This window comes from Oreochromis niloticus, linkage group LG7 (genome assembly GCF_001858045.2).
Source record: "Oreochromis niloticus isolate F11D_XX linkage group LG7, O_niloticus_UMD_NMBU, whole genome shotgun sequence".
Classification (NCBI taxonomy): Eukaryota; Metazoa; Chordata; class Actinopteri; order Cichliformes; family Cichlidae; genus Oreochromis; species Oreochromis niloticus.
The window spans coordinates 37,094,341-37,119,924 of record NC_031972.2 but is presented as its reverse complement, the minus strand read 5'-3'; the positions used below and the strand labels follow the sequence as shown (position 1 = coordinate 37,119,924).

Here is a 25,584-nt window from a genome sequence, read left to right as displayed (position 1 = left end):
CGCTTGTATTCACTTCAAGGACTCTTCCAGTTATCTGCTGCACAAAAATGCTCCACCCAAGGGTTCATAAATGAAGCTGTGGCTCACAAAACTGCAGTTCCTCTGACATCCAGCAGAGGCAGCAATGAGACCCATGTTGAAATAACTAGAACTCACCTGTTTAAACTGTATCAAGGCTTAAAGTTTGCATTATTGGGGGTGTGGCCTTTTGACTGACAGGTGGATGGCGACACAGGTGGTTGTAGCTGCTAGCTGACGGCTAGTCTTCTCCTGATTAAATTATAAACTGAACTGGGCCTCTGGACCATGTTTGTGCAGTTGTGACCTACAAACTGTACATTTTCCCAGTGAAAAGGTGAAACTGTGTGAAGAGCATGAATGAATGACACGGCGTGCAGGTATTAAAGCAGTCAGTGTTTATTTGGTATTTCATGATGAACTGTGAGACGCTGGAAGGAGCTACATAGAAAACCCCGTGTGCAGCCTCACAGTGAGTCATGCACATCATTGCACTGTAAAGAAAGTCAAAGCTCGAGTGGCGACACCTCAGGCCAACATACAAAAATAAAGATATTATTTACAAACAACATTTTCCCATCAGCACGTGTCAGTGTTTTCATCAGACAGTGAAAAGAAGTTCAACGTGTAGAAATCACTGTGGTTTCATTAGAAGACGCATAAATATCTGTACACGTGCCACATCCTCGGCCCGAAGGCTCGTCTGCTACCTTCACATCAGTGTGTTCATCACAGTGTGTCTGAGAGCGAGTGCAGACCACAGGCTCCGAAACCTCAGCAGCCCCACACCATTGCACACCCCACACTGTGGAAACGTTTGAACAGCTCAGTCAGAGGAGGATCTCCACACTCAGCGTTCCCGTTTCTCACGGCTGAAAAAATCAGTTTCATCATCTTCATGTAAAAAAAAAAAAAAAGTTTTATTTTTTTTAATAAATTCACTCTGAAACGTCTTGTTACCTGTTCAGTTCCCTTACAGTGTGTCGTGAATAATGTTTGTGATATACGCTGCCGTAAACGTCACACGGTTAAACACTGTGATTGTGTTTATAGTTGCACACATGATAATATGCGATCATGTGACTGTTGTTGTTGTCCCAGTCTGAAATGTTTTAGGAGAAACATATATTCACCAGATAATAACGAAAAAAGAAATGTTCAGTGAACGGCTACATGGTCCTGCTAGTGCTGCTTTTTTCGTGGGTTTCATGGGAGATGAACTGAACCTAATTTGATGAACTTCAGAGAAGGAGAGACCGTAAAATAATAAATGCCCCTCTCGAAGCCCTGATGCTCTCAGAGCTTCTAGAACTTTGTTCATTTACTTATTTCATAAATGAACTTAAGTTCATTTTTTAATTAAGGTCACTAATGGGGTAAAACACGCCAGAGGAAAAATGGTTGAACTTCCTGCTGTTTTTGTCACATGTGGTTTTAAGACTTTCATGCATTTCCCCGTTAGCTCATCCTCGTTCTCCCAGAGGTAACAGAGCCAATCACCAATAATTTCCAATGTTTTCTAATTGTCAAACAGTAATTCTCATTATTTCTGCACTGCTAACAGTTTCTACACTGTTAGCTAGTAACCTCATTTTTATATTGTGACTCATTAATTTTCATGATTTCTGCATTTTTAACCCGTCATAGTTTTGTAATTGTTACCTTTACTTTCCACCATTTTCTAATCGTGAAACATTATTATCCATTTTCCCCATTGTTAGCCGTTGTTTCCCACTGCTTTGCATTTTTTTCCCATTGCTTTTGTATTGCTAACCATTAAATCCCACTGTTTCCCACTGGTAAGCATTATTTCCCATTATTTTCTCACAGTCATGTGTGAGTTGTTGTTATTTCCCATTGTCAGTGTGAAATGAACACCTTCTGATGCTTGATACAGCGCTGATGCTGTAACTGCGTTTACGTCCTCCTGCTGAATGAACTCCGCTTCATAGCTTATAATCAGAGATCGTCAAAATGATGTTGCATGGAAACAAAGAGCTTGGGTGTGTGTGAGACATGTTTGAGGCCAAAGTCCTGCAGTCTGCACTGTCATCCTGTCACAGAGACAAACTGTGCGCACACATTAGTAACTGTGACCGCCGTCTTCCTGCTGTCTGCAGGTAAGTCCGTCCCACGAACACCTGAGAGCGCGTCGTGATCAGAGTCGCTCTGTGTCTCCAGCAGAGACCCAAACATCAGTTTCCCAGACTCACTGTATGAAATAACAGAAAATCCAGATGTCCTTCAGTCTTTACACCCGTAGATTCACACAGAAGGAAGTGGGCGTTACTGTTCAGAGAGAAATGTGTGAAGCAGCGCGCCTCAGTAACGGGACCGAGGACGAGAATGAGGAGGAGGAACCCTCATTAGATGCTACAGACTGTGTGGATCGAGTCGAGCTCACTGAAGTTCTTCAGATACCGCTCAGTGCGACATGAAGAGGCGTCAGAGACCTGCAACAGAAACAGGAAGTTAAATAGCTGCCAGGTGAAGAATGCAGATGAAATCAAAGAGTCTTTAATTCACTCGGTCTGAAGATCATGTAAAAAATCTAACTGTAGCAATGTTTACATAAAATCAAAGTAAGAAAAATAAGAAAAGCAAATGAAACTTCAAAACGAAAAATAAACACCAGGAATACACTGAGAGTACGGTCACTGTATAGATACAATGAAAAAATATACTTTTTTATACTTTTAAATATAAAAATATAAAGATAATAGTAAAAAAAAATTATTTCAATTTAATTTGAATCATAAAGCTTCAAATAACAACAACAGTTGCCTCCAGACGTTTTATATTAAGATAAGATATAGACTACAACAATACACTGAAATCCCAACAATCAGATGACCCCCTGTGACCAAGCACTTTGGCAACAGTGGGAAGGAAAAACTCCCTTTTAACAGGAAGAAACCTCTGGCAGAAAAAAGAAACCCATTAATGATTAAAAAAGGCAGAGCGTCAGATCACACTCTCCTCAGTGTAATATCACAATACTAGTAATATTTGTTGATGCAGTATTATTAATTTGTTTTTATTATTATGTAAAAACAAATCTGTGTTACAGATTATAAAATGTGGAGGTTTTCTATCCATCGCACAGTGTCGGTTGTTTTTATGAAGCTGATAAATGAAATCATTATTTTTTATTTGTATCACCTGAATGTTTGTAAACAAAATAAAACAGAACAAAAGATGCATCTGGTGATCTCTGACCTTCGCTGCTGTGTTTTGTAATTACTGACGTACACGTGAAGCAGAGACCCGTTGAGCTGCTCGCTCTGACTGTGGAGGAGGCGAAGTGGTGGTTGGCGGCTCAGAAAGGTGACAGACGTTGGAAGCCGGAGGTCGGAGGTGGAGGCTCTGGTGACGCAGTGAAGACGAGCCAGGTCGGGGTAGATGGGTGGGCGGGGCTTCATTTGAGACAGGGGCTGAGCACAGTGGGGTCGGGGGTAAACGAGGGCCACGTTGACCCGCTCCGAGCCGTTCTTTGGACAGACGATCTCGGTGAGGCCTTCGGGCCGCGGCTGGCTCAGCAGCTCACCTGCAACAGCGAGAACATCAAAGACGCTTTAATACAGGAAACAGGAAACAGATTTTCTCTGCGGAGGAAGTAGGACATTCCTGAAACATCACAGAGAAACCATCACATGTACAGAAAGCAGGATGCTCTGGTTTTAGGAACAGAAGAGGCAGAGCTGCTCTGCTGTGATCAGGGAGGAAAAGTTCTCCTCCAGCATTTCAGATATAAAACAATAAATTATCTGATGTTGGACCAGGATGCTGGATGGACACTGATCTGCCAGTCAGACAGATCTCAAGGTAAATCCACCTCTAGTGTCTGGAAATTTCTCCTGTTCTCTCCTGGATGTTTAGTTTTTTTAATAATAAACAGCTGGTACAAATTTAAATAACTGAAGACTCACAGACATCTACAGGCATCAATAATCCTTCACACTAAACTCCTTTTACTTGTCCTTAATAAGAACCTGCAGCAGCAGAAGCTTTTATGAATTTGGCCACAAGGTGGCAGCAACGTCCAGCTGTGACTTCATGCTGCAGAGCAGAGTCTCACCAGCAGGGGGCGCCTGGTCGTCCTCTGTAAACCACACTTTAAGGTGAGTCCTGGGTTTAGCTGCAGGTTTAGCCAGTGCACACAGCTGGGAGTGTCTGAGGTCAAAGTTCAGCCCGGATTCAGATTTAGGACAATTTTTCCCCTCATTTTTATGTAATTTAAAAGTGCAGAGGAATAAATGCGTTTGTGTTACTGGAGAGAATTTCATGTTGACAGCTCTGAATTTTCTTCAGGCATGACCTGCTGATAAAGATACTTAAAAGGGGAAATGGTTATAGGAGGTTAAAGGTTAAAGGTCGAGGCAGTGTTTAGTTCAGTGTCTCAGCTCTGGTGCTTTGCGGGGTGTTTTTCTTCTATTTTCTCCTCCTGTTATTATAACTTTTTGTCTTGTAAAGAAATAAAATAAAAGTCCTGAGATTCTAAAAATGTTTGGTGTTTGTAAAAAGCAAAGACGAGATTTCTGTAATGCAGTAACAGGTCTGTGCTCAGAGCTGCACACAGGCGGCTCTCTGACTTCAGTTTCCTGCAGGGCTGAACGCCGTTTCTGTGCACGTCTCCATTTATAAGGCGTCCTCATCGTTTGTGTTTCCGCTGTGGATAAAAATACGATTAATCACGCACACACTTCCTGTGTGACCCCTTGTGTGTTTTTCTGGTAAACAAAGAAAAGCTGCCATCTGCAGATCGACACAGCCATTCTTTTTCCTTCATCGTCATCACGGCTCCCTCCTCATCGAACAGCTCAGAGCCCAGCCGGCGACTGCTCGAGGAGGTTCACACGAACTCCGCCGGGATTCGGTTTCTCACTTAAACCATGTTTTTAAATCATTTCAATATCGTTTTCCATCCATGTTTGTTTCTTGCTCTTCAGCATCTGTGTGTGTGAAAACTGGACTGAGTTAGTTTGAGCTTTTAGCCATGTGTTCTCTTTATAACTCTAAGCTGCACTTTATGAAATGATCAGAGCTCTTCATCTTTCGATGGATGGACTGATGAGGGTGGATGACCTCAGGAAGCGTGTGACACGCCCTCCTGTACTGTTACCACTTGGAGTTCTAAAACACCTTTGAGTTGCTGTTATTTCCTGTTTTATTTTGAAAATCTCATCAGTTTCCAGATTTTGAATTAGCATTCCTTATGTTCTCCTGGTTTTAAGTTTTTCATAATTTACTCTCCGACACTCGGCTCCACCTGGATGTTTGTTGTTGTAGAGCGCTGACCATTCAGCCGCCGACAGAGACACGCCCACTGCATCACTCTGCCGCTTTGAGGAGCTGATAACATGATTCACTCTGCTGCACGAACAACACTGAGCACGCTCCATAGCCAGCGCCTGGATTACACTCACATGATTTTCAGGGCATCAGCAGCAGAAAAATACTGTGATCTGGCTTTATCTGACACACACACACACACACACACACACACACACACACCCCTAATATCTTAACCTGCAGAGAGATAATGCAAGCCTCCTGCTGCTCGTCACTGAAGCCCGACTTTTTTTTTTCCTGTCACCGTGAACATTTACACATATTAAATGCCAGATGTGCTCGTGATGTCGGATGATTTGTGGTGACCTGCCACATTTTGAGCTGACTGATGTTGAATCTCCAGGATTTTCAGAATAATTCTTCCTAGTCAGATCAATCTGTTAATCTGGCTTTTAGTCCCAGTGTGCCTTCAGAGCAGCAGACCATCAGTCATTCAGCAGGTATGACAGATCATTTTGCTCTCAGGAGCAGGAAGGTCAATGTTTCGAGCTGTGACCTTCTAGCAACTTCCTGTCATCATTATGAGCCACTGATATTACACAAAACTGCATCTCAAACATTCAGCTGCAGTGAGAACCAATCATCAAGCTCCAGAGCTGAAAAACAAAGCTGACGCTGAGGAGCCAAAACCTGCAGTTCCTCTAATATCCAGTGAGTCAGTCCCCATAAATTATCGTTAAAATGTCAGAATTTACAGCAGAAATAAAAACGTCGAAGTTATTGTGAGGATTGAGAGTTTGTGTTAAGAAACATTAGTTCACATCTTTAATGATCCTCTAAAAATCCAGCCTGAAATATTTTACACCCAAACCAGAGTTTTTCTGGAAGCAGTAACCATCAGAGTGGGTAACAGAAACCCAAAGGAGTTCCACAGGGGTCTATTATCGATCCTCTGCTTTTTATTGATGTTTAAATTTTACTTTTGCTTGTTAGAGCACAAAAAGTTTTCTCCTTCATAACAACTTGGAGCCTTTTGGAGCATTTTTAATGCCATCATCTAACTTAGCATGCTGCTAACTTACCTACAGGCTCCAGAACAGGTGATTATAAATCTACGGGTGGTGTCATGGTGGCTACGTCTCAAAGAAATTAAGCAGATTTGTTTCTGATGGATGTTTTTACATCAGCTGCCTCAGACATCACTCACAGCCCGTCTGTCCGTCCGTCCCTCTCAGCAGCACTTAAACCATTAGGCTTATTGATCGTGTGCGTTCTCTCTAAGTGTCTGCAGCTGCTGGCCTGAAGCCAGCGTTACAGACAGTCAGAGTAACAGTCAGAGACGATTATTTGTAAGGAAAAACAGCTCTATTATAACCATTTTATTAAACCCGAGAACTGCAGAGCAGCTGGGAGTACTGGGATATTTCACATCTGAGTATTTCTGCAGGTCTTTGCCACCGACTGTGTGGCTGCAGGAGCTACTGCTCCTCAAAATTACTTCAGCTACAGTTTGTTTCTAACCTGCTGCTGAGCTCTGCTGCCACGACCGGAGATCAGATGTTTATTTCATCAGTGGAAGCAGCTGACGGCTCACACATCCGGCTGTGTGTCCTGAATTAGGCCACAGCCTAATAACTCCTCCTCCTCCTACTCCTCCCCCTCCCTCTGACTGAAAAGAGTCACGCAGAAACCCACAAAGACCTGATTTCAAGGAACAGGAATGTTCCTCCCCCCTCAAACACCATCAGCAGGTAGAGGAGTCATGTCCTCCTTCCTGCTCCTTTGCTGTCAGCCATAAAAGGGAACAGCCTCCACTCGCAGAAAGGAGGAGGAGGAGGGGAAAGTGTACCCGTCTCCAGGAAACTCCCACTGGGATGTTTGGAAAATGAGAGAAGTAGTTTCGCTCCATTCAAAAACTGCCCAGACCTCCGATTTCACTTCCTCCTCTGTTGTGAGGATGACTTTGAGGATTTGTGAGAGAAGGTCTGCAGCGGGAAGGTTATTCCACAAACAGGAAGTTAGTCTGCAGCCAGTCAGACCCTCGGGAAGTTTTTCAAGCAACGCTGACAAAAATCTGATGGTTCCACTTTTTAAACAGTCTCAGATTTTAATTTTTCTCTGCTGAAGGTAAATGTTGGAGTCATTATGAAGAGTTTCCAGTGCTCGCGCTCTGCTGCCCTGTTTTATTCACTTGTTAAAGAGAGATTTTCTTTTATTTCAGTGACTTTTTTGGCCACGATTTAGCTCTCTACATAAATTTATAAAACCAAACTCTCTGGTTCTGTTTCTGGTAAACACAGCAGTCTGTTAGTCTGACAGTTTCACCTTTCCTCACACTAAACAGGAATCTGTGTTCACACAGACGAGCTCCTGCTGACCCTCAGTAATGTGACGTGACAGTAAAGAACCGTATTTAAGGCTCATCTGATGCTTGAATCAGTTCATCACTGTGAACACAAACAGGTCTGCTGACTGTTCACAGTCTCGCCTCCCTCCTCCTGGCGTCACTCATCCTGCTGGAATATTTGCTGTTTAAATATTTACAGCCTTCGACCTGAAATAGAAATGCGTTCACGAAGCCGGAGAGGCCACACAGAGAAGTCTGCAGAGTCACCCTCGCTCCATATTGATGAGGGACGATCCCGTCTCTGCTTTCACCACTGCACACAGAGCGAGGCGATAACTGGGCCACGGTGACGACCCGGCTCAGAACAAAACATCACACGGGAGCAGAAATCTGCTTAAACCGCTGCCAAGAGATTTCAGGGGACATCATCGACCTCAGCCGACCCCTCGCTGTCCCGCTGAGAGCCGTGAAGCTGCTGCTGTACAGCGTCTGATGAAGACGAGTCCTCACTGAGACTCATTGTTTACAGGGTGGAGACGCTTCAGCCCATAAATTATTTTATATTTCCATAACTATCTCATGAAGCAGCTGCAGAGCCAGCACCCACATACTGTATATAACAGACAAACATGGCCACTGTGACACAAACTACCCGCACAACAGCCAAATTAGGTGATGTCATTAAAAATGCTCCAACAGCCGAGCAAACTTTAAACCAAATACAGTTTAAAGAGGTGACTCACTGAAACGTCTTCTCCCAGTACACTATCATTTTTCTCTGATCAGGACTGAAGATTGAACTTTGTGGTTGATAAACATTTAGTCTCCATATCAGAGATGATCATTATCAAAGGATCTGATTGATAAACGCTTCATAGTTTATTAGAGCACACAGCTCAGATCATCTGGGGGTTACTGAGCACGTTCAGACCACGCATGTGTTAACAGGAGCCGTCTGGTTGGGAGTGTTTGTCTTTTTCCAGGCCTCACTGTGTGTGTGCGTGTGTGTGTTCCTCTGTTTTAACACACTGAAGTGTTAATCCTCAGACTGAGCCGATGGCCTCTGTCAGCCTGGCAGCAGCTGCTCCTCATTCATTCATTCTCGTCGCTTCGCAGCTTTCCTCGTCGGAGACTATTTGAAGAGGATCCGCGAGGCGGCCGAGCTCTGGTTTCTGCTTTAAAGGTCACTGAATGTGCCTTCACATCTGCTGCTGCTGTCACCACTGTTAGCAGCTCAGGACTCAAAGGTCAGAGGTGAAAAACAGCAGCTCGCGATGTGCATTTCAACCAAAGACAGGCAGCAAAGCACCAGAAAACCTCCACGGCCCACAGTTCACACTGTGAAATACAGCAAACTATAAATACACAGCGAAGTGCAGACGAGACCCCGGACACCACACGAGGATCTCAGGCACAAAGAAAAGGCTGTGCTCTATCTCTAACACTGAAACACTCATGAAAAGGACGTTTCAGGAGAATCTAGTAGATTATATTACCACATCATTATTAACTAGCTCAAATTAAGTTTCTCCACATCAGCTCTTTACTGACAGGAATGAAAAACTAAATCTGCTGACTTCATTTCTGCTCTGTAACCTCACAGCAGCGTCAGTTTGAACCTTTCCCAGAAACGCCGCTGAGCTGTGAGCTCTGCCGCTCTGAGCCGAGGAAGTGTGCGAGCAGGATCTGCACTCCATAAAATCCAGGATATGTGAAATGGAGCAGAATGAGGCGGCGGGATGAGTCTCAGAGAGCCGCCTCAGACTCTGGCAGACCCAGATATCGTGACCGCACCGCTAATCTCCTGCGATCAGCAGCTGTACTGGCAGTGAGGCCGATCCTCAGGAATGCATGGCCTACTTCCAGAGCGCAGGAAAACCACCAGAAATAACTGCAGCCGGTCAGCCGGCAGGTCTGAGCGCAGCCACGCTACCCGAGCAGCAGGATTAACGGCCATCTCTGCTGTGGAGGTATGAGAGGAATGTGGGCGCGCTGCTGAGGATCCAAACGGTGAACGGTGGACCGTCTGTGTTTCTGTTCTGGTGATTTACCTGCCAGAGAATCTGAGCTTCACACGCAACTATTAAAACCGCACAGGATCGGCACAGCTGCTGTGAAACTCACCAACACTACTGCTACTGACATATCTCACTGAATGTCTGAATGTCTGAATGTAACGAGGATTCATGATGAAGCATTTCTATTTCCTCTGATCGTTAAATAGAACAAACGTCAGAAACTTTCACTTCCCTGTGCAAAACAGCCTGAAGCTCCTCTCACATCCTGGCCTCGGCTTTCTCTCCAAAGCTCCGGGATTCCCCAGAAATCTGCTGCTAATAATCCTCCACTCGCCCTCTGTGTGTGTGTGTGTGTGTGTGTGTGTCCAGCTGTTGACATCTGCTGTGTAATGACATTAAATGGTTTACAGCTGAGCAGATAATTTGGGGTTATTTCAGCGTGGTGTATTTCCCACCTCCTCTAACATAAAACTGAATAAACGAGCTGATTACGTAAGCCGCTAAATGCCCCCGATGGAAATCTCAGTTCCAGGAAGCGTATTTCAGTGTTTCCTTTCAGTCAGACTAAAGCAAACATTTTACAAAAGGGATCTTTTTTGGAAAGGTCACAATTTTTCCACCCTGACGTACTCAGGCTGACGTGCTGTGACCCAACTTCTGTTTTCAATATGACAGAGTTGGTGTCACAGCGATGCGTTTGCAGTAAAACAGTGAGGAGGTAGTAAAGAACGTTTCTGTTACACGACAGAAAGCAAGCGAGGCTCTGGAACAGAACCAGGATACACAGCAGATCACACAGAGCTGCGCACCGAGCAGAGGAAAATACAACACAGGTGAACCTGGGAAAGTGAAGACAATAACGAGGGTGTGAACAGGAAGAAAGGAGAAAAGGTGAAAGAATGAAAGAGGGACAGTACAGCAGAGGTCAAGTCAAAGTAACAATAATAAGGCAGAAAATAAAGTAAAGATTGGACAGAACGGTTCAGGTGAACTCACTCAGGAGAAGAAAAGGGCAGTAACACAGCGAGGTACAAACAGGAAACAGGAAGTAAAATGTTATAATGGTGTAGGTGAACTCAGGACAATAAACGAGTGGGACAGAAACATGAAATATGTCTGCATTTATCCTGCTTAATTCAAACATCTTCACACATACGATCACTCTCAACATCTATTTGTTTTAAAAACTGTTTGAATATAAAACCCACATCTTTTTTATTTTCATGTTGATCATCTCCCTGTGAATGCCACGTTATCTTCTCTGTTTCTGTTTCACGTAAGTAACGCCACGCACCTTCACTCTGAACATGTCAACAGATGCCGAGGATCAACCAGCCTCAAATGAACCGATGCTACCCGTCAAGATCAGGCTCTTCTCATCACATCATGTATCTGGACTGATTTCACTGTTTTAGTGAAACCAGTCGGAGGTTCTTCGACGTCCTCTGCTCTGCGAGGTCATTATTCTGCAGTCTGATCACATGACCCCAAAGCGCTGTTACATAATCTCGATAATAAGCAGAGCGCTAAATATGAGCAGCACCATAATTACAGTAATACCCCCCCCCCCCCCCAACCCACACACACACACACACACACTTTGTGTGTTACTCAGCCTCAGGCCGACAGACCAACAGACAGCAGATCTCCTCATCCTCACACTGCAGAAACACTGCAGGGGTGTTCAGAGGAGAAGGCGACGAGAAACGCTCCAGCTGCTCCGACAAGAACCGACAAGAACTGGGGATCAAAAAGCCGAAAGCTCATTTTAACCAGACAAGAATCTGAAGGCCTGACCTCGTGGTTCAAAAACATGAATTACAGTTTAAAGCACCAAATCTGACTGAACTCAGAGGGTGTTTAACAAGCTGGAAACAACAGGAAGTAGGAGGCAAAAAGCTTGAAATGTGACACTTTAACCTTAAGCAGCACGTTGTGCCTGCTCTCTCTCTGATGATGGGAAAAGAAAAAGGCTGCGGTAACGTGTTGGAGGTCAGACTCATGGACTGTAAATACTCTAGTTTAGTGAGCGTGGCGGTTCTCCTCACTGCAGTCCTGTGTTAGTATCTCAATGGTTTTTATGGCTGAAGGCTGTGTTCAGTTCAGCAAACAGTGGGTCAGCATGACGACAGCAGCTGTGGCGATTGGATCCATCTGTCCAGAGCTCGTAATCACTGAATGTGTAAAAGTTAATAAAGCAGCGGTGCTGTAGAAGAATATTAGCAGGCGAGATCTCTGTGTCATCACAGGAGGATAACTACAAAGTAAATATGAAGCAAAGGCAAATATTCCGCCTGTTTCAGCCGTGACTTTTTTTTATCTGCTTTGTGATCACAAAGCTGAAAACATGAAATAAAAGCTGCTGGTCTTCACTGGGGTTAAAAGGCCTTTTTGGAGTGTGTCAGCCAAAACATTTCAAATATGGAATTTAATGAGACATGAAGAGTTTCTTATCTGCAGAATGGAGATTAGATTTAACTTTGTCGCTGTGCAAAGTGCTGAAATACGAAATGGAGTTTGCTTCTGAGCAGACGTGCAAAAGAACAGTTTTATATACAGAGAGAGCTGGAATATAAGGTTAAAGGTTAAAGAGCTGGAGCATGAACAAAGTTTGTTTTCTGTACATAGTAACTGCAGGATGTACAGTTGGCTGTATGTACAATACAAACAATGTAAATGTCAGAGGTTCAGCCAGTGGTGAAATCAGAGCGGGAATATGCTGCTCCAAAAATTGCAAACTTTTGTGTTCAGTAGTTGTTGGAAAGCAAGCCAAAAGGTGCAAATAACCCGGGGACAGGTAGGTTCAGTGACAAGCCATCAATACTGCAGTGTTAGTGTGTGCTGCACAGGACACCAACACTGCAGACCAGTGTCAGCTCTAACTGTCTGCTGGGCTCAAAGTCCACATCAGTCTGTGCACAGAAACCATAAATCAGGCTTCTGGCGGTTTAACATCCCCATAAAAATCATCTTAAATACACACATTGTGTTCCAGACGTGGACTGTGTTTGCATCCAGGGAACGAAGCCGTTCCTGCAGCACTCACCGAGCTGCTCCCACTTTTCACTTTCCACATTACCTTCTTAAATTCCACTGAAAGTGTGAGCTGCGATCAATGAACGAGCCTCCCGCGGTGCGTTTACTGTCTAAGCTGCTGACTGAAAGATTGAGGCTGAGTCTCCACCTCCGGCAGGCCCGGTGCTGTCTAAATAAAGCTAACTGTGCCAGGAATAAACCTGGAAGGAAACTGTAGAGACAAACGGATGTGTTCTTATTGTGAGCGGATGTGAGCGGATGTGAGCGGCGGCTGCTTTCTGAGTAGCTGTAGGGCTGATGTTAAGGGCGTCGGGATTCCTAATTTACTGAGCTGACAAACAGCTGCTCGCGGGGAGCAGACGTGCTTTCAGCAGCCAAACACCTTGCTGCGGCCACGCTGCCATTTAGCCGTCAGAGCTCTGAAAACTGATGAATGTTCAGTTACACTTGCTTTTTTTTCAAACTCAAAGGCCATGCTGCAAACAGCACGTCTGTGCTCAGCGTTTCTGATCTAAAAGCAGAAGTTAAATGACTCATCCATTCTGAGCATGAGTAACTCTCTAACTCTGAGCTAGATTACACATCAGGAGTGGTCTTCAGCTCTTCAGCAGGTCTTCATCCCTCCTCCTGATGACTCTCCTCAGGTCGACTCATCTGTGGTTAGCTGATGAGGAAATCCTCCACCCTGCCAGTCACATGTCTGAGCAAACAGAGCGGGATTACAGCGTGGTGATGTAACGGGATTGCCTTCCTCACCATCTCATTACGCTTCACTCACATGAACAGAATGAACACAAATGCCTGTCAGGTTGTCCCATCAAGGCGAAGCTCGAGTCTGATGCTGAAACTTCACAGAAACCAGACGTGTCTGAACAGGTGGCCTGAAAGCCAACCATCGCTCATCATCTGAGAACAAACCACAAACCTTCTGCTTCTTTATTCCAGCATGGACCAAAGTTCCCCAAAGTGATAACATCAGTGTTTGCCCGGTGAAGGTCACATGATCTCACTGAAAGCTCCCAAACAACCATAAATGGAGTGTCTAAAAAAAACCTGCTTTCATTGTTTATGATGTCAGATCCAGCATGAGTTCCTCTTTTAGGCACTCAGTGAATACATTGACAAGTTCAGACATGTTGCTCCTCATCCTCACACACAGGTAACTGCTCACCTGAGACCATCACAGATCCTCTGATGGATCTGATGAATCACAGTGGATTCTTCACACACTGAGATGTTTATGAGCCGTGTGACAGCTGTGGACGACTCAGTGACGGATTCTTTGTTCAAGCAAACATCACAAGGCAAAGAAAAATAATGACGTTTCATTCTCTGAAGTCTTAATTAAAAAAAAATCTTAAACTGCATATTTTCTTTTATTGCATTTTCCTTCTTGAAAGACATTTGAAAAATAAAATATGTCATAAATGTCATATCTGAAATATGACAAAAAACTGCTCAGTCAGAAAAGAGAAACAAGGGTTACATTTAGTAGGTGTTTAAGGGGTAAAGAGTTAAAAAGAAATGCTTTAAGTTTGGTTGAAAAATTAAACGTGAAAAGTTTTAGTCACAGTCTGATAATAGGATATGAACTTTACCCAAGTTTACCTCTGTACCTTTGTTGTAAAGGAAGAAACATTTTGTGTTATAATTTAAACATGAATAAAAAGTAGAGGACCGACAACAGAGCCCTGTGGAACGCCACATTGCTCCATTCTGGTTTTTGTTACAGTGAACTTTTCAAACCAGATCTTTAGAGGCTCATTACACATGTGGACTCATGATAGAATTTAAACAAGTGATTTATAAAAATCACTGCTCCATGAGTGCTCAGCCGATGCTCGGTGAAAGGCTGCTGACAGCAGTCACACAAAAGCCTTTAGCTGGCAAACACAAGGTTTATTATCTGCCAAACAATCTGTGACTCTGCTTTCAGAGTTAGAATCAGATGATGCTTGCTTACACACTACATCTGCTCAATGACGAACTTGTAAAGTCATAAATGTGTCAACAACACATGAATTGCTGTAACCTCGTGCAGCAGAGATATCAAAGATGCTGTGTTTGAGTGTTTCATGGAATATTTCCACTAATAATAAAAATGCAGCATAAAAATTCAATTCAATTCTTGTCTGTCGCCTTTTTGGTGCAGATTGAGGTTGTGTCACCAGAGTGGGTTTATGGGCAGAAGGGGCACTACAATCAGTACCATAACCTCCACTTATACCCAAAATCTTGTCAAATGTTGCCATAACATTAGAGTTAGAGAAGCTCTAACAGCCCTCTGAAGGTCAAGGGTGTGCTGCAGACATCTCCTGTTCCAGCTGTTTCACTCATGCTCTGAACACTCTGTTTATTGCAGTTTTTTCTACTTTTGGAACTTCTGTTTAAATGGGGCAACCAATCAGAAGAAAGTTGTCTTAAAGGAGGAGGAGCTAAAACTGCTGTTTCCAGGCAGAGGATAAACTGATACTGGCTCAACAGCATCCAAAACGAGAAATATGGAGATGAAGATGAGTAGAGTAGGTGTGCTTCGAGTCAGTAAAAATCTGTGGCATCATCACGGTGAATAAAAAACATATGGAAACATCTTTAAAATGTGTTCCCAGGAGGCTACCTGTTTTCATATTTCCATATCAAATGATTTAAATTTGATTTATGTCCCGTCCAATAAAATCCTGCTCAGACAAACAGCTCAGTGAGTTAATCCACAGTCGGAGCCTCCAGTCTGAACACGCTCAGACTGATACCTGGCTCAGGTTCAGGACGGGCAAACATGTGATGCCGTGGCAGCCTGAGGCTAAACCACCTCTGTGCGGTGAAGACACAAAACACGGGAGGTCGGCGTCTGCAGGGCATGAACACCTGACGGGCTGGTAGGTCGCATACAGACTGCACTGACTGCAGCGCCACAATTAAAGAGGCTCTGCTTCGGACCCGGGCTAATCCCAGCACATCCTCTAACTGGATTAACTGTAGATGCACAACAAGAGTGAAAGTGCTCAGACCAGAGCCGCAACACGTGTCTCTCTCACTCACTCACACACACAAACACACACTTCTGTTAAAGTTTAAATAAATTCTACATACAGAATATAATCTCTTAGTTACTGTCAGTGTGAGTACAGTCTCTTTGGTCTGTTTAGGTTTTGGTCTTGCAGTCTGAGGATTGTTGGGGGGGGGGGGGGGGGGGGGCATGTTGTGGGCATGTGCTCAGACTAAGGTTTCCTGTCGGTTCCTGAAGCTCCGGTGAGTCGGAGCTGTGAAGTCAGGATTTTTGAGCAGAAGCTATTTTGACTGCTGTCTAATTTAGCACCGACACGACTCCCAGTGAAGCTCAGAGAGGTATTTAACATCGACTGCTTCAGGCTGACAGAAATACCCACCAGTCACAGTGAAGGTCTAGACTCTCCAAGGACTCGGCTCTCCAAAACAATGTGAAATACAAGTTATCTTACAGCTGAGCCGATCAGCCAACGCCGGTCAATGAACACTGCTCCAAATGATCAAACTATAATCATCCTAAATTATTTCCCCAAATCATTTTAATGTTATACAACAAAAGGCATCTGACACTGGATCCAGGTCAGGACTGTCATACTGACAGTCAGGTGTGCAGTATATATATATGCTGCTCTCAGATGATGGACAACATACACCACATGCACAATGCAGAAGAAAGCAACAGAATGATGAGCACATGCATCACTGCGAATCAGAATGTGCATGATCTTCCAATAATTCTTAGATTTTAAACTAACTCAACAGTTTTTGCAACTTTTCCCTCTTTTTTAACAGCTGGTCAGATGTGAAATGCTATCAGAAGCAACCTTTAAATGACAAAACTGTTATTAAGGACCCAGAGTCGGGCTGATAAAGCCCATTTTAGGCGTTTCTGCAAAAACAGGCCAGAGGTGCACAGTCAATGTGAACTCTGTGAGGTGAAGGTAACGCGTCACAGGTCTACCACACCTGTGTGCACTCAGTCAAAAGCAAACAGTTGAGCCATCAGCGTGGTGTGTTTCACAGTGAAGAACAAACAGTATTTTTGCTCGATGTGTGCACACAGAGCTCCTCTAATTATTACCGTTTTATTTTATAGTCTAAATGGTTTTAAAAATCTGTAATAGATGATCTGTGCTTCAAAAAGATATATAGACTGAAAACTGACAAAGCAATTGCAAATAGGCGTTTCAGTTGGATGCCTCCATCATTTCCACGAGCCTCAGATCCTCCTGTCCACACTCAACCACTTTAGAGGTAAAAAGTTATTAGCTTGAAAACAACAGGTTTTCACATAAAATGAATGTTTAAAAATTGGATCAAATATCAAACCTGTGGTCAGTTATTGCACTGATAAATTGATGAACAAATCATGTGAGTAGCTCACAGGTGTGTCAGGGAATAATGACAGTGCCGTGTACGGTGAGGATCAGCGGGAACCCCGGGGCCCCTCAGGGTGGGCACCGGGTCGAACCTGCTGCAGTGTTTGCATTGGGGTCATAGTGAAGCGAGACAAACGGAGGAAACACAACACAGTGTGAGAAAACAAACATTTTTCAGTTCCTTCCACAGCGAGAACAAACTGTGTTTAGTCTGTTCGACTCTCTGGAGCTGAACTGATCAACACTCGGCAGCCAAAAATATCATGACCATAAAAGGCCCGAAGAAACACTCCGCTGACCGGCGTTAACAGGCAGATCTGCTTGCAAAGGTATGAGAGTGTGTATGTGTGTGTGTGTGTGTGTGTGTGTGTGTGTGTGTGTGTGTGTGTGTGTGAGGACACTGTTAGAGGACCAAGACAAGTCTCTTTTTTCCTCATTGCCTGCTGATGTCGATTATCTATTCACATCTGCTCCTCTTATCCTGTTTAACCATTAAAAAAACAAACAAACAAACACCTGACCTCTATCGAAACAGACAAAAATACACAAAATATCAAAACCTGAGGAACAACTGTTTAATTATAGTGGGATAATAAAATAGTAGAATATCAATTTTCACACATGGTGAAGGTTTTCTCTTTCATTAAGTGGTGATAATCAAACCACAGAGTACAGTTTTAAACAATCAGGTTAGTCTGCATCCACAGACTCAGATACCTGCTAATTGTTCTCAGCAACATCCAATCAAAAACCTCAAATTTCACTCAGCAGAAGTGAAGCTCTGCCTTCATGGATGCTTTGTTAGTACAGTAACCTCACTGCAGCCATGTTATTAGTCAGATGATGTTATTAAAAATGCTCCAAAAGTCTCCAACAGCACAAACACGCTCCACAGATCCAGTTTAGGTGAAGCCTCGAAGACAAGTAACAGCTACAACTATCTACCTGTCAGCCACACCCATCATGCAAACTTTAAGCCTTAAAACAGGTGAGTTATGAAAACATTCTCCTCCATACAGGTGTCATGGAGGAGGAAACATTTTGTGCTTTAACAAACAAGAATAGAATTTAAATATGAATAAAAAGCAAAAGATTGATAATAGATTCCTGTGGATCCCCACAATCCCTTATTCTGGTTTTTGTTACCCACAGTAAGAAAACTGAGTCACTGCTGGAGTTTCTGCTGGACGTCAGAGGAACTGCAGTTTGGCTGCTTCTGGCAGCAGCCGAGCTTTGACCTGCTAATCGTGACGTCTGCACGTTCTGTTCAAAGTTTACTTGTGTTCATTTTTAAAGGATTCTAGACCTTTTTTTTCTGTGACACAAATCAAACATTTACACCAAAATAATCAGAAGAAGTCTGAACTGTCCACATTCTGTTATCTAATCCTGAAGCGGGGCAGCACCTGCGTCCGCACACTGAACCTGAAGCCTGTTTCCTCTGACAGCCGCTGCTGGACTTTCCCTGCAAAACAAACCCTTTTTTCTGAGTTTGATGTCTGGGAGGAAGTGACTCCACGGCTGCCCACAAAGTTGTTTTTGTTTTTTTTTTAAAAAAAAGATCTGCTTTCTTTTTTCACGAAAGAAAAAAAAGAAAGAAAAAAATAATTTCCTGACGTGTTTGAGCTCATGGAGCTCTCACGGAGGACGTTCTCTCTCTTATCAGCTATAAAACGACTCGTTGAACATCACCGCTGTCATCATGAATCATATTTGCGTCAAATATTTCAGACCAGGCAGGGACCACCTTGAAACTACACAATTATTGATCTTTTTTTTGCTCATTTTAAAAAATGTGTTTCAGTTTTTACAGTCAGATATGATGGGCGGTTTTCATTCCCAGGGTTCATCATCCTCTGTTATCAAGCAGGGTGTGTTTACTTAACTTTAAATACAGTTCTTTGGTGACCCTGAGAGAAAACTTACTTGAACTGACTCGACATTTCTCATTGCAGATGGTTAATGAACCAACATGCTGATTAAAAGTGAGCAGCAGGTGAAGATCTGCAGGGTCCATGTGACACCTCAGGATGAGAATGTTTTGAATTTGATTAAACTGACTCCAAAATGGGGTTGACGCTCAGCCACTTTATTAGAGATATCTGTTCAACTGCTCATTAGTATCTAATCAGTCAATCACGTAGCAGCAGCTCGGTGCATTTAATCATGTAGACGTGGTCGAGATGCCTGCTGAAGTTCAAACTGAGGATCGGACTGATGAAGAAGTGATGAGTGTGGCATCTGCATGAAACTGCTGATGTGCTGCCATTTCCCACAAACATCTCTGAGTTTACAGAGAAAATATAATACTGCTGCTCTACGGAAAGCAAGCTGATAGAAGGTAACAGGAACTCAAATAAGCACTTGTTACAACCAAAGTATGCAGAACAGCATCTTTGAACCTAGCAGCAAATGAGCTACAGCAACTGAAGAGCACACTGTGTCATTCCTGTCAGTAAGAACAGGAAAGTGAGGCTGCAGTTCACACAGACTAACAAAACTGGACAACAGAAGGTGGAAAATCTAAATCATGACGCATCACGTCAGGGGAACTTTAAACTGAAAGGTCAGAGAGAAAACGCAGACTGCTCTGTGCAGAACCCGGTGACAGTGGGGAGAAGAAACTCCATAAACTCAGCATCACAAAGTAAAGCATAAATGAAACCACGCAGATTCAGCTTCACCAAGAACATCTTCTTCAGATAATAAAAATGAATATCACAGCAGATCACAGCACTAAAACTGAGAATATCAGACGACTTCTTTATCGGTACTGACCTCACGTGTTTGAGCAACAAATTTGTGCTTCCACGCTTTTATTTTGTCCCCTAACTTCCTGTCTGCACAGGAAGTGTGGCATTAGTGAGCCTGCTGCTCCTGATCAGAGCCTGAAGATCTCCCAGAGCAGACAGAGACTTTTTTTTCTGCATCAGTCTGATTATCATTGATCGACGTTCACGCAAACGATTACTGTGATTATTGATTAGTCAGCTGGTTATTTGGCTTGTTTAAATGACAGTAAATATCAACTCCACCTCCTGGAGCTTCATGAGGACTAAAGAGAAACCTCTGGGTGTTTCCCCACAGGATAAGGACCGCGGCACGTCTCCTCCTGTGGGAGTGTGTGTTAGAAAACCAATTTGCTTCCTTTAAAAAGTGCTCTGAGCTGAGTCAGCCTGCGCCGGGCTGCTGATGATCTAATGTGAATAAATCCAATAAAAGCAGCATGATGTAAGTGACACCTTACATCGCATCACGTGACTCTGCTGACCGCTTTATGGGTGCAGCATTGAAAGCAGGTCACTCTGCAGCTGCAAACAGAAGCAGCAGGATTAACTATGTCCCCGAGGCTGGGAGAGGGGGAGGGAGGGGGGCATCCTGCACCTCTGTGCACCTCCTCCTCCTCTCTGTCTAACCTGATGTCAGAGGCCTTTGTTCGGCTCTCTGAGGCATCCTCTGCATGTTTCATGGAGCCTCGTTGAGATTCAGGGCGTGACTGAATCTGATTAACTGGAGCCGCAGAAGCACTAAAGCGAATCTGTGGAGGTAAATGTCACGCTCATGTTACAGTGAACTCAAACAGGAAGCAGAAACACCGTGAAGTCCATTACACTCAAAGAAAACTCGAAACCCTTCGGTCTACAGCGTCGTTTGGAGACACGTCTGCTTCCTCTTCAGTATAATGGAATAAACGGCCCAAAGTGCTAAAAAAGGCAATCAGTGAAGCACAAACTCAGCGACCCGCAGGGCGTCACCCGACCTTCCACTGGGTTATTAGCCCATTGCTGCTGTTAGCCAGTTTTACTCCTATAAAGCCCCAAAAGTCATAAAAGGGAATAAAAAGCAGGCACTGCTGCTGAGGTGAAATCAGAGATCAGACATCCATCATCGTGCATGAACCTGAGCTCAGACTCCAGACTCACAGAGCCACCCTGAAAACCTCTGAAGAAACAAGCTCAACCAGTTTCCTACATAGAGGAATTTTAAATGAAAAACATTTAAATCACCTCGATCTTCTTTAAACTATTACATTTAGAAAATGGAATAATAATAATAATGATAATAATAATAATAATAATAATAATGATAATAATAATACATTAAAGCACATTATACATATTATAATACATTATGTTTTCACTTCATTTTAACTGACTTTAATGAGCTTTTATATTTTTCATTTTTTATTACAGACAACATATGCTTTTGTGTTTTTGTATAAGATCAATGGTGAGATTTACTCTCACTCAGAAATATAGTGAATATAATCAATGACAAAACAAAATAATGGTTCGATAAAACAGAATGTGACAAAAAATATAACTAAAGTAGCTCATAACTATGAAAGTTTTTTAAGTTATTTTACTTCTATGAGCTGTTTTAGTTTATTCTACTCCACTGAGCTGATTCAGTACAGACATTTCCTAATTTTTGACATATAGAAAGTTTTTCTCTGTCTTGCCATCTGTCTGTTTTGTTTTGAAAAATAATAATAACAGGCACATTTGGGGTGCAGGGGTGGGGCCTATCCCTGCCCAGTGGCCCTGCAGGAGTTTTGTCCGGCCCTGTGCATCCAGCATTCAGGTTTCCATTAGCAGTAAAAGGCTCACACAGGGACTCAGAAGTACTTTACTCATATGACATTGTTAATATAAACAGCTATAAGTGAGTCTGTGACTGATCTGCATGTATATGGGACAAAGCCCCATCCTGACTGTTGGTGAGTGAAACGGAGATTAATGAGGTCTTACCTGGGAAGGCGTGTGGGTTGGACGACCCTCTCTTGAGGCACTTGGAACAGAGAACATGTACAGAGTAGTGCAGACCGGGCCACTCCTGCAGCAGCATGTTCAGCTCCTCCACCAGTGGGGTGATGGCCTGCCAGGCAGTCCAGATGTTGGGCAGTGAGGCGTGGCTGGCGATGGAAAGAGTCTCCACCTGGAGCTTTCCTTTGGCAGGCCGGTGGCTGATCACCACGGGAACTTTACCCCGATAGGCGAAGATCTGGTGCTTGCTGTCTGAACGCTGCACCACGTGGCTGTTGATCTGCACGCTGAAGCGTGCGAACAGTCCAGGAGGAAACAGGAAAGGGAAACTGTACTGGATGTGCAGCTGCTCCACGGAGAAGAAGTTACACAGAGGCAGAGAGCTCCCGCCGGCTGAAGCATCCACCTGGACCTCCTCGCTGCTGACGTAGCTGGGGAACTTGTACCACACAGTCGCGCCATTCAGAGGCTTGCTGCGGGGTTTGTTGATGCAATAGCAGATCCCCATCTTCTCCAGTAGCTCCATGATGAGGTGGAGGTCCTGCTGGGTCTGGATGAGCGGTCTGAGGAGCAAGCGGATGACATTAGAGGGTAAGAGTCCATGCTGGAGGAAGCCCTCAACGTGGTGCTGCAGATGGGTGACCCTGAGGTTCTCTCCCTTCTCATCCTCTATGACCAGACTCACCCTCCCCTTGTCCCCTCTCTCCCCCTCAGAGAGGAGCCGGTCCAGCAGGGTGGACTCATCCCTCTGGAAGAACACATTGAGAATTGCGATGAATCGTGGAAGATTGTGAAAAACATATTCCTTCAGTGTGAGGCTGTCCTCAAAGTAGAGCAGCTTCCCGCTCTCGTGCAGGTAGGATAAAGCGCTCTGCAGCCGGTCCTCGGTGAGCCCCGCCTGCAGGCCCAGGCGGGCTGAGTCCCACCACGAGAGCCACAGGTCTTTGGGCTTAAAGTGCAGCTCCTCCAGCATCTGCCAGGACTTTGGCAGCACACGATGGAGGTTGGGGAAAATCTCCCTGTGTTCTGCAACGGACATGAGCTTCTCTCTCAGCCTTGGGATGTTCCTCTGAGCACCTGTGCTGCTAACTCTCAGGACAGGAGAGAGGATCTGCAGCCGGTGGTTCAGCATGTACTGCAGCTGGGCTTTTCGGCGCCTCAGGTTCTTGTCAGTGACACCGTAAAAGAGGACGTGAGGGCTGGAGGTGCGGACGTTGTAGCCCTGCTCCAGAGCCTGGTCCACCTGCAGAGCCAGCCCCCTTAAACTCTGGATGTCCCTCTTCTCCTGCAGGCCAATCTGCCTGTGGATGTCCAGAGTCTTCTCCTCCACCTCCACCTCTGCACACAGGTCTGTGTGCGTGCCCACCAAACAGACTACAGCATGGGGCACTTTGGCGCAGAGCAGGTGGAGGAAATACCCAACATGGGTGTAAAAGTTCTTGGGCGAGTACGTTTTGAGGTTGATGACGAGAATGTAGAGAGCACCGGGGGAGAGAAAGAAGGGTTTGATCAGGTCGTAGTTTTGCTTCCCTGACAGGTCATACACGAGGAATGTGAGGTGGCGATCAGCGTCTGCCACCCAATTGGTGACTTCAATTCCTTTGTTTCCCTGGTTACTGCTAGCGTCCTGCTGCGTGCTCACCAGGCTCTGCCTCAGTCGGGTTTTCCCTGCGTTTTGGGTCCCCATCAGGACCAGTTTGAGCCGCGGCTTCACGGCAAACTGAGAGTGCGCAAGCTCCTTCTGATACACTGCGATGTATGGGATTCCCTTCATGCACACCTCGTACGGTGGCTGGATCAGAGGGTTATCCTTCACTTTCCAAATGTTCACTTTGGAAAGCTTTCCAAAATTATCTGGAAGAATGGCTATTTGGTTACCCTGTAAAACGAGCTCCTCCAGATTCTCCAGCTCCACGATGGAGTCAGGCAGATATGTGATGCTGTTATTGTCCAGCCACAGGTTCACCAGCTTCCCCAGCTGGCCGATTTCCTCTGGAATATGAATCAGTCTATTCCTGCTCAGGTAAAGCTCCTCTAATCCCATTATGCTCAAAATAACCTGGGGAAAGTTTTCAAAGTCATTTGAGGACAGATTGATCATTTTGAGACTTTGCAGGTTGCCGAAGGAGGGGGGCAGCTCTGTGAGGTGGTTCCCGTCCAACATCAGGCTCTCCAGGTGCTGCAGGTGACAGAAAGTGTGGGGTAAGGAGGACATGTGGAGGCTGCTGAGCCACAGGATTTTGATGGACTGCAGCTTCCAAACGTCCGCTGGTAACACCTCGAACTTGTTCCCAGAGCAGTCAAGCTCCTCCAGCTCACCGAGGGCCATGATCTCGGGGGGGAACTGGTTCAGCTTGTTGTGATCTGCGTCCAGAGTTCGCAGGCGGGCAAGGCCGGAGAACGACCTGGGGAAGTCATGCAGGTCATTGAAGCTCATGTCGAGCTCCTCCAAAGACTGCAGAGCTCCGATCTGAGCCGGCAGGTGCTGGATTTTGTTGTGGCTGATGCACAACTTCTTCAGCCCTCTCAGCTGCCCCACGCCCTCAGGAAGGCTCCTCAAACAGTTGTGGCTCATGTCGAGCTCCACCAGCCGCCCCAGCTCAAACACTACCCTAGGGACAGAGCTGAACTTGTTCCTGCGGAGGACCAAGACGCGCAGGTTGTTCAGGGAGGATCCCAGGCCGTCCGGCAGCTCCTGCAGGGAGTTGTTCCCCAGGTTGAGCGCCTCGATGTCGGCTATGTCCTCTGGCAGGATGATCTGGTTGTTTTTGGAGCACAGGGTGAGCTGCCGCAGGTTGCTCCGCAGCTTCCTGGAGCGGAGGGCGGCATCCCTCCACAGCCTGGCCGTTTTCAGATTGTTCTCCTTGTCCTCCATGGCGCTGCAGCCGGACCCCTCCTCCTCCGCCTCCTTCTCCTTGTTTTCATTGAGAGTTTTCATGGATCCTGAGCGGGCAGCATGGTGGACGGAGTCCCTCAGAAATCAGCGCGCTCCTCACCCACAAACCCTCCTCCTGAGAGGGCAGACGATTCGCTTCGAGTCGGGAAATGATCGAGTTTGTTGAGAGGAGCGGGAGGCGTGTGCGCGGCCGCGGAGGCATCCTTTTCTCCTGCGCCACTCAGCACACAATAAAGGCAGACCTCAGCGCTCACAGCTCCGGCTTCAAACCCAAGCTCCGGAGCTTCGCTTCTCCTCCGGTCATCACCGCCGCCCTCATCGCCTACATTAGCCGTCCTCCGCCTCTTTCCGTCCTGGTGGATGTGCGCGTTTGTGAGCGCTTTCCGAGCCGCCGTGTCGCTTCCTGGGAGCGGGGAGTGGAAGTGAAGGAGCAGCCGCTCACTGCGTCAGATCTCTGAGCCCTCCTCCTCCCTTTCTCCTCCTCCCTTTCTCCTCCTCCCTGCTCTGTGGGGAGCAGCAGGAAGAGGTGGAGGAGAAGGGAAAGTAATCGGAGGGTGAAAGCTGCTTAAACTGTGCAAAAAAATTCAGACCAAACACAAAACAGTGTTCATTTCGACAGAAACATTTCTGCCGAGACAGAGAGAGACGGTCAGCTGATGAATGCAGAATTTATAAATAAAGTCTGAATATTCATGTTTACACATGCAGAGGCTCAGAGTCCAAAGAGGATAAATGCGAGTAAAAAAAATAAAAGAATAAAGGTGATAATATGAGTGATAAAGTCTGAACATGAGCCCGAAAAGAAGTAAAAGTAAATTTGAGTTCT

At 45.1% G+C, this 25,584-nt stretch overlaps 1 protein-coding gene across 2 annotated transcripts; it reads right to left on the bottom strand.

The window, feature by feature from the left end:
• Positions 1-401: 401 nt before the first annotated feature.
• On the bottom strand, positions 402-24,833 carry mfhas1 (multifunctional ROCO family signaling regulator 1). Of its 2 annotated transcripts, none has more exons than XM_005458300.4 (3): positions 21,848-24,833; positions 3,238-3,565; positions 402-2,471 (listed from the first exon to the last, which is right to left on the bottom strand). In XM_005458300.4, exons 1-3 carry the CDS (start codon positions 24,798-24,800, stop codon positions 2,432-2,434), a joined length of 3,321 nt encoding a protein of 1,106 aa, XP_005458357.2. In that variant the 5' UTR covers positions 24,801-24,833; the 3' UTR covers positions 402-2,431. The 2 variants fall into 2 exon arrangements, with proteins under 2 accessions (XP_005458357.2, XP_003453642.2); XM_003453594.5 differs by having other exon boundaries at positions 3,271-3,565.
• Positions 24,834-25,584: the final 751 nt, after the last annotated feature.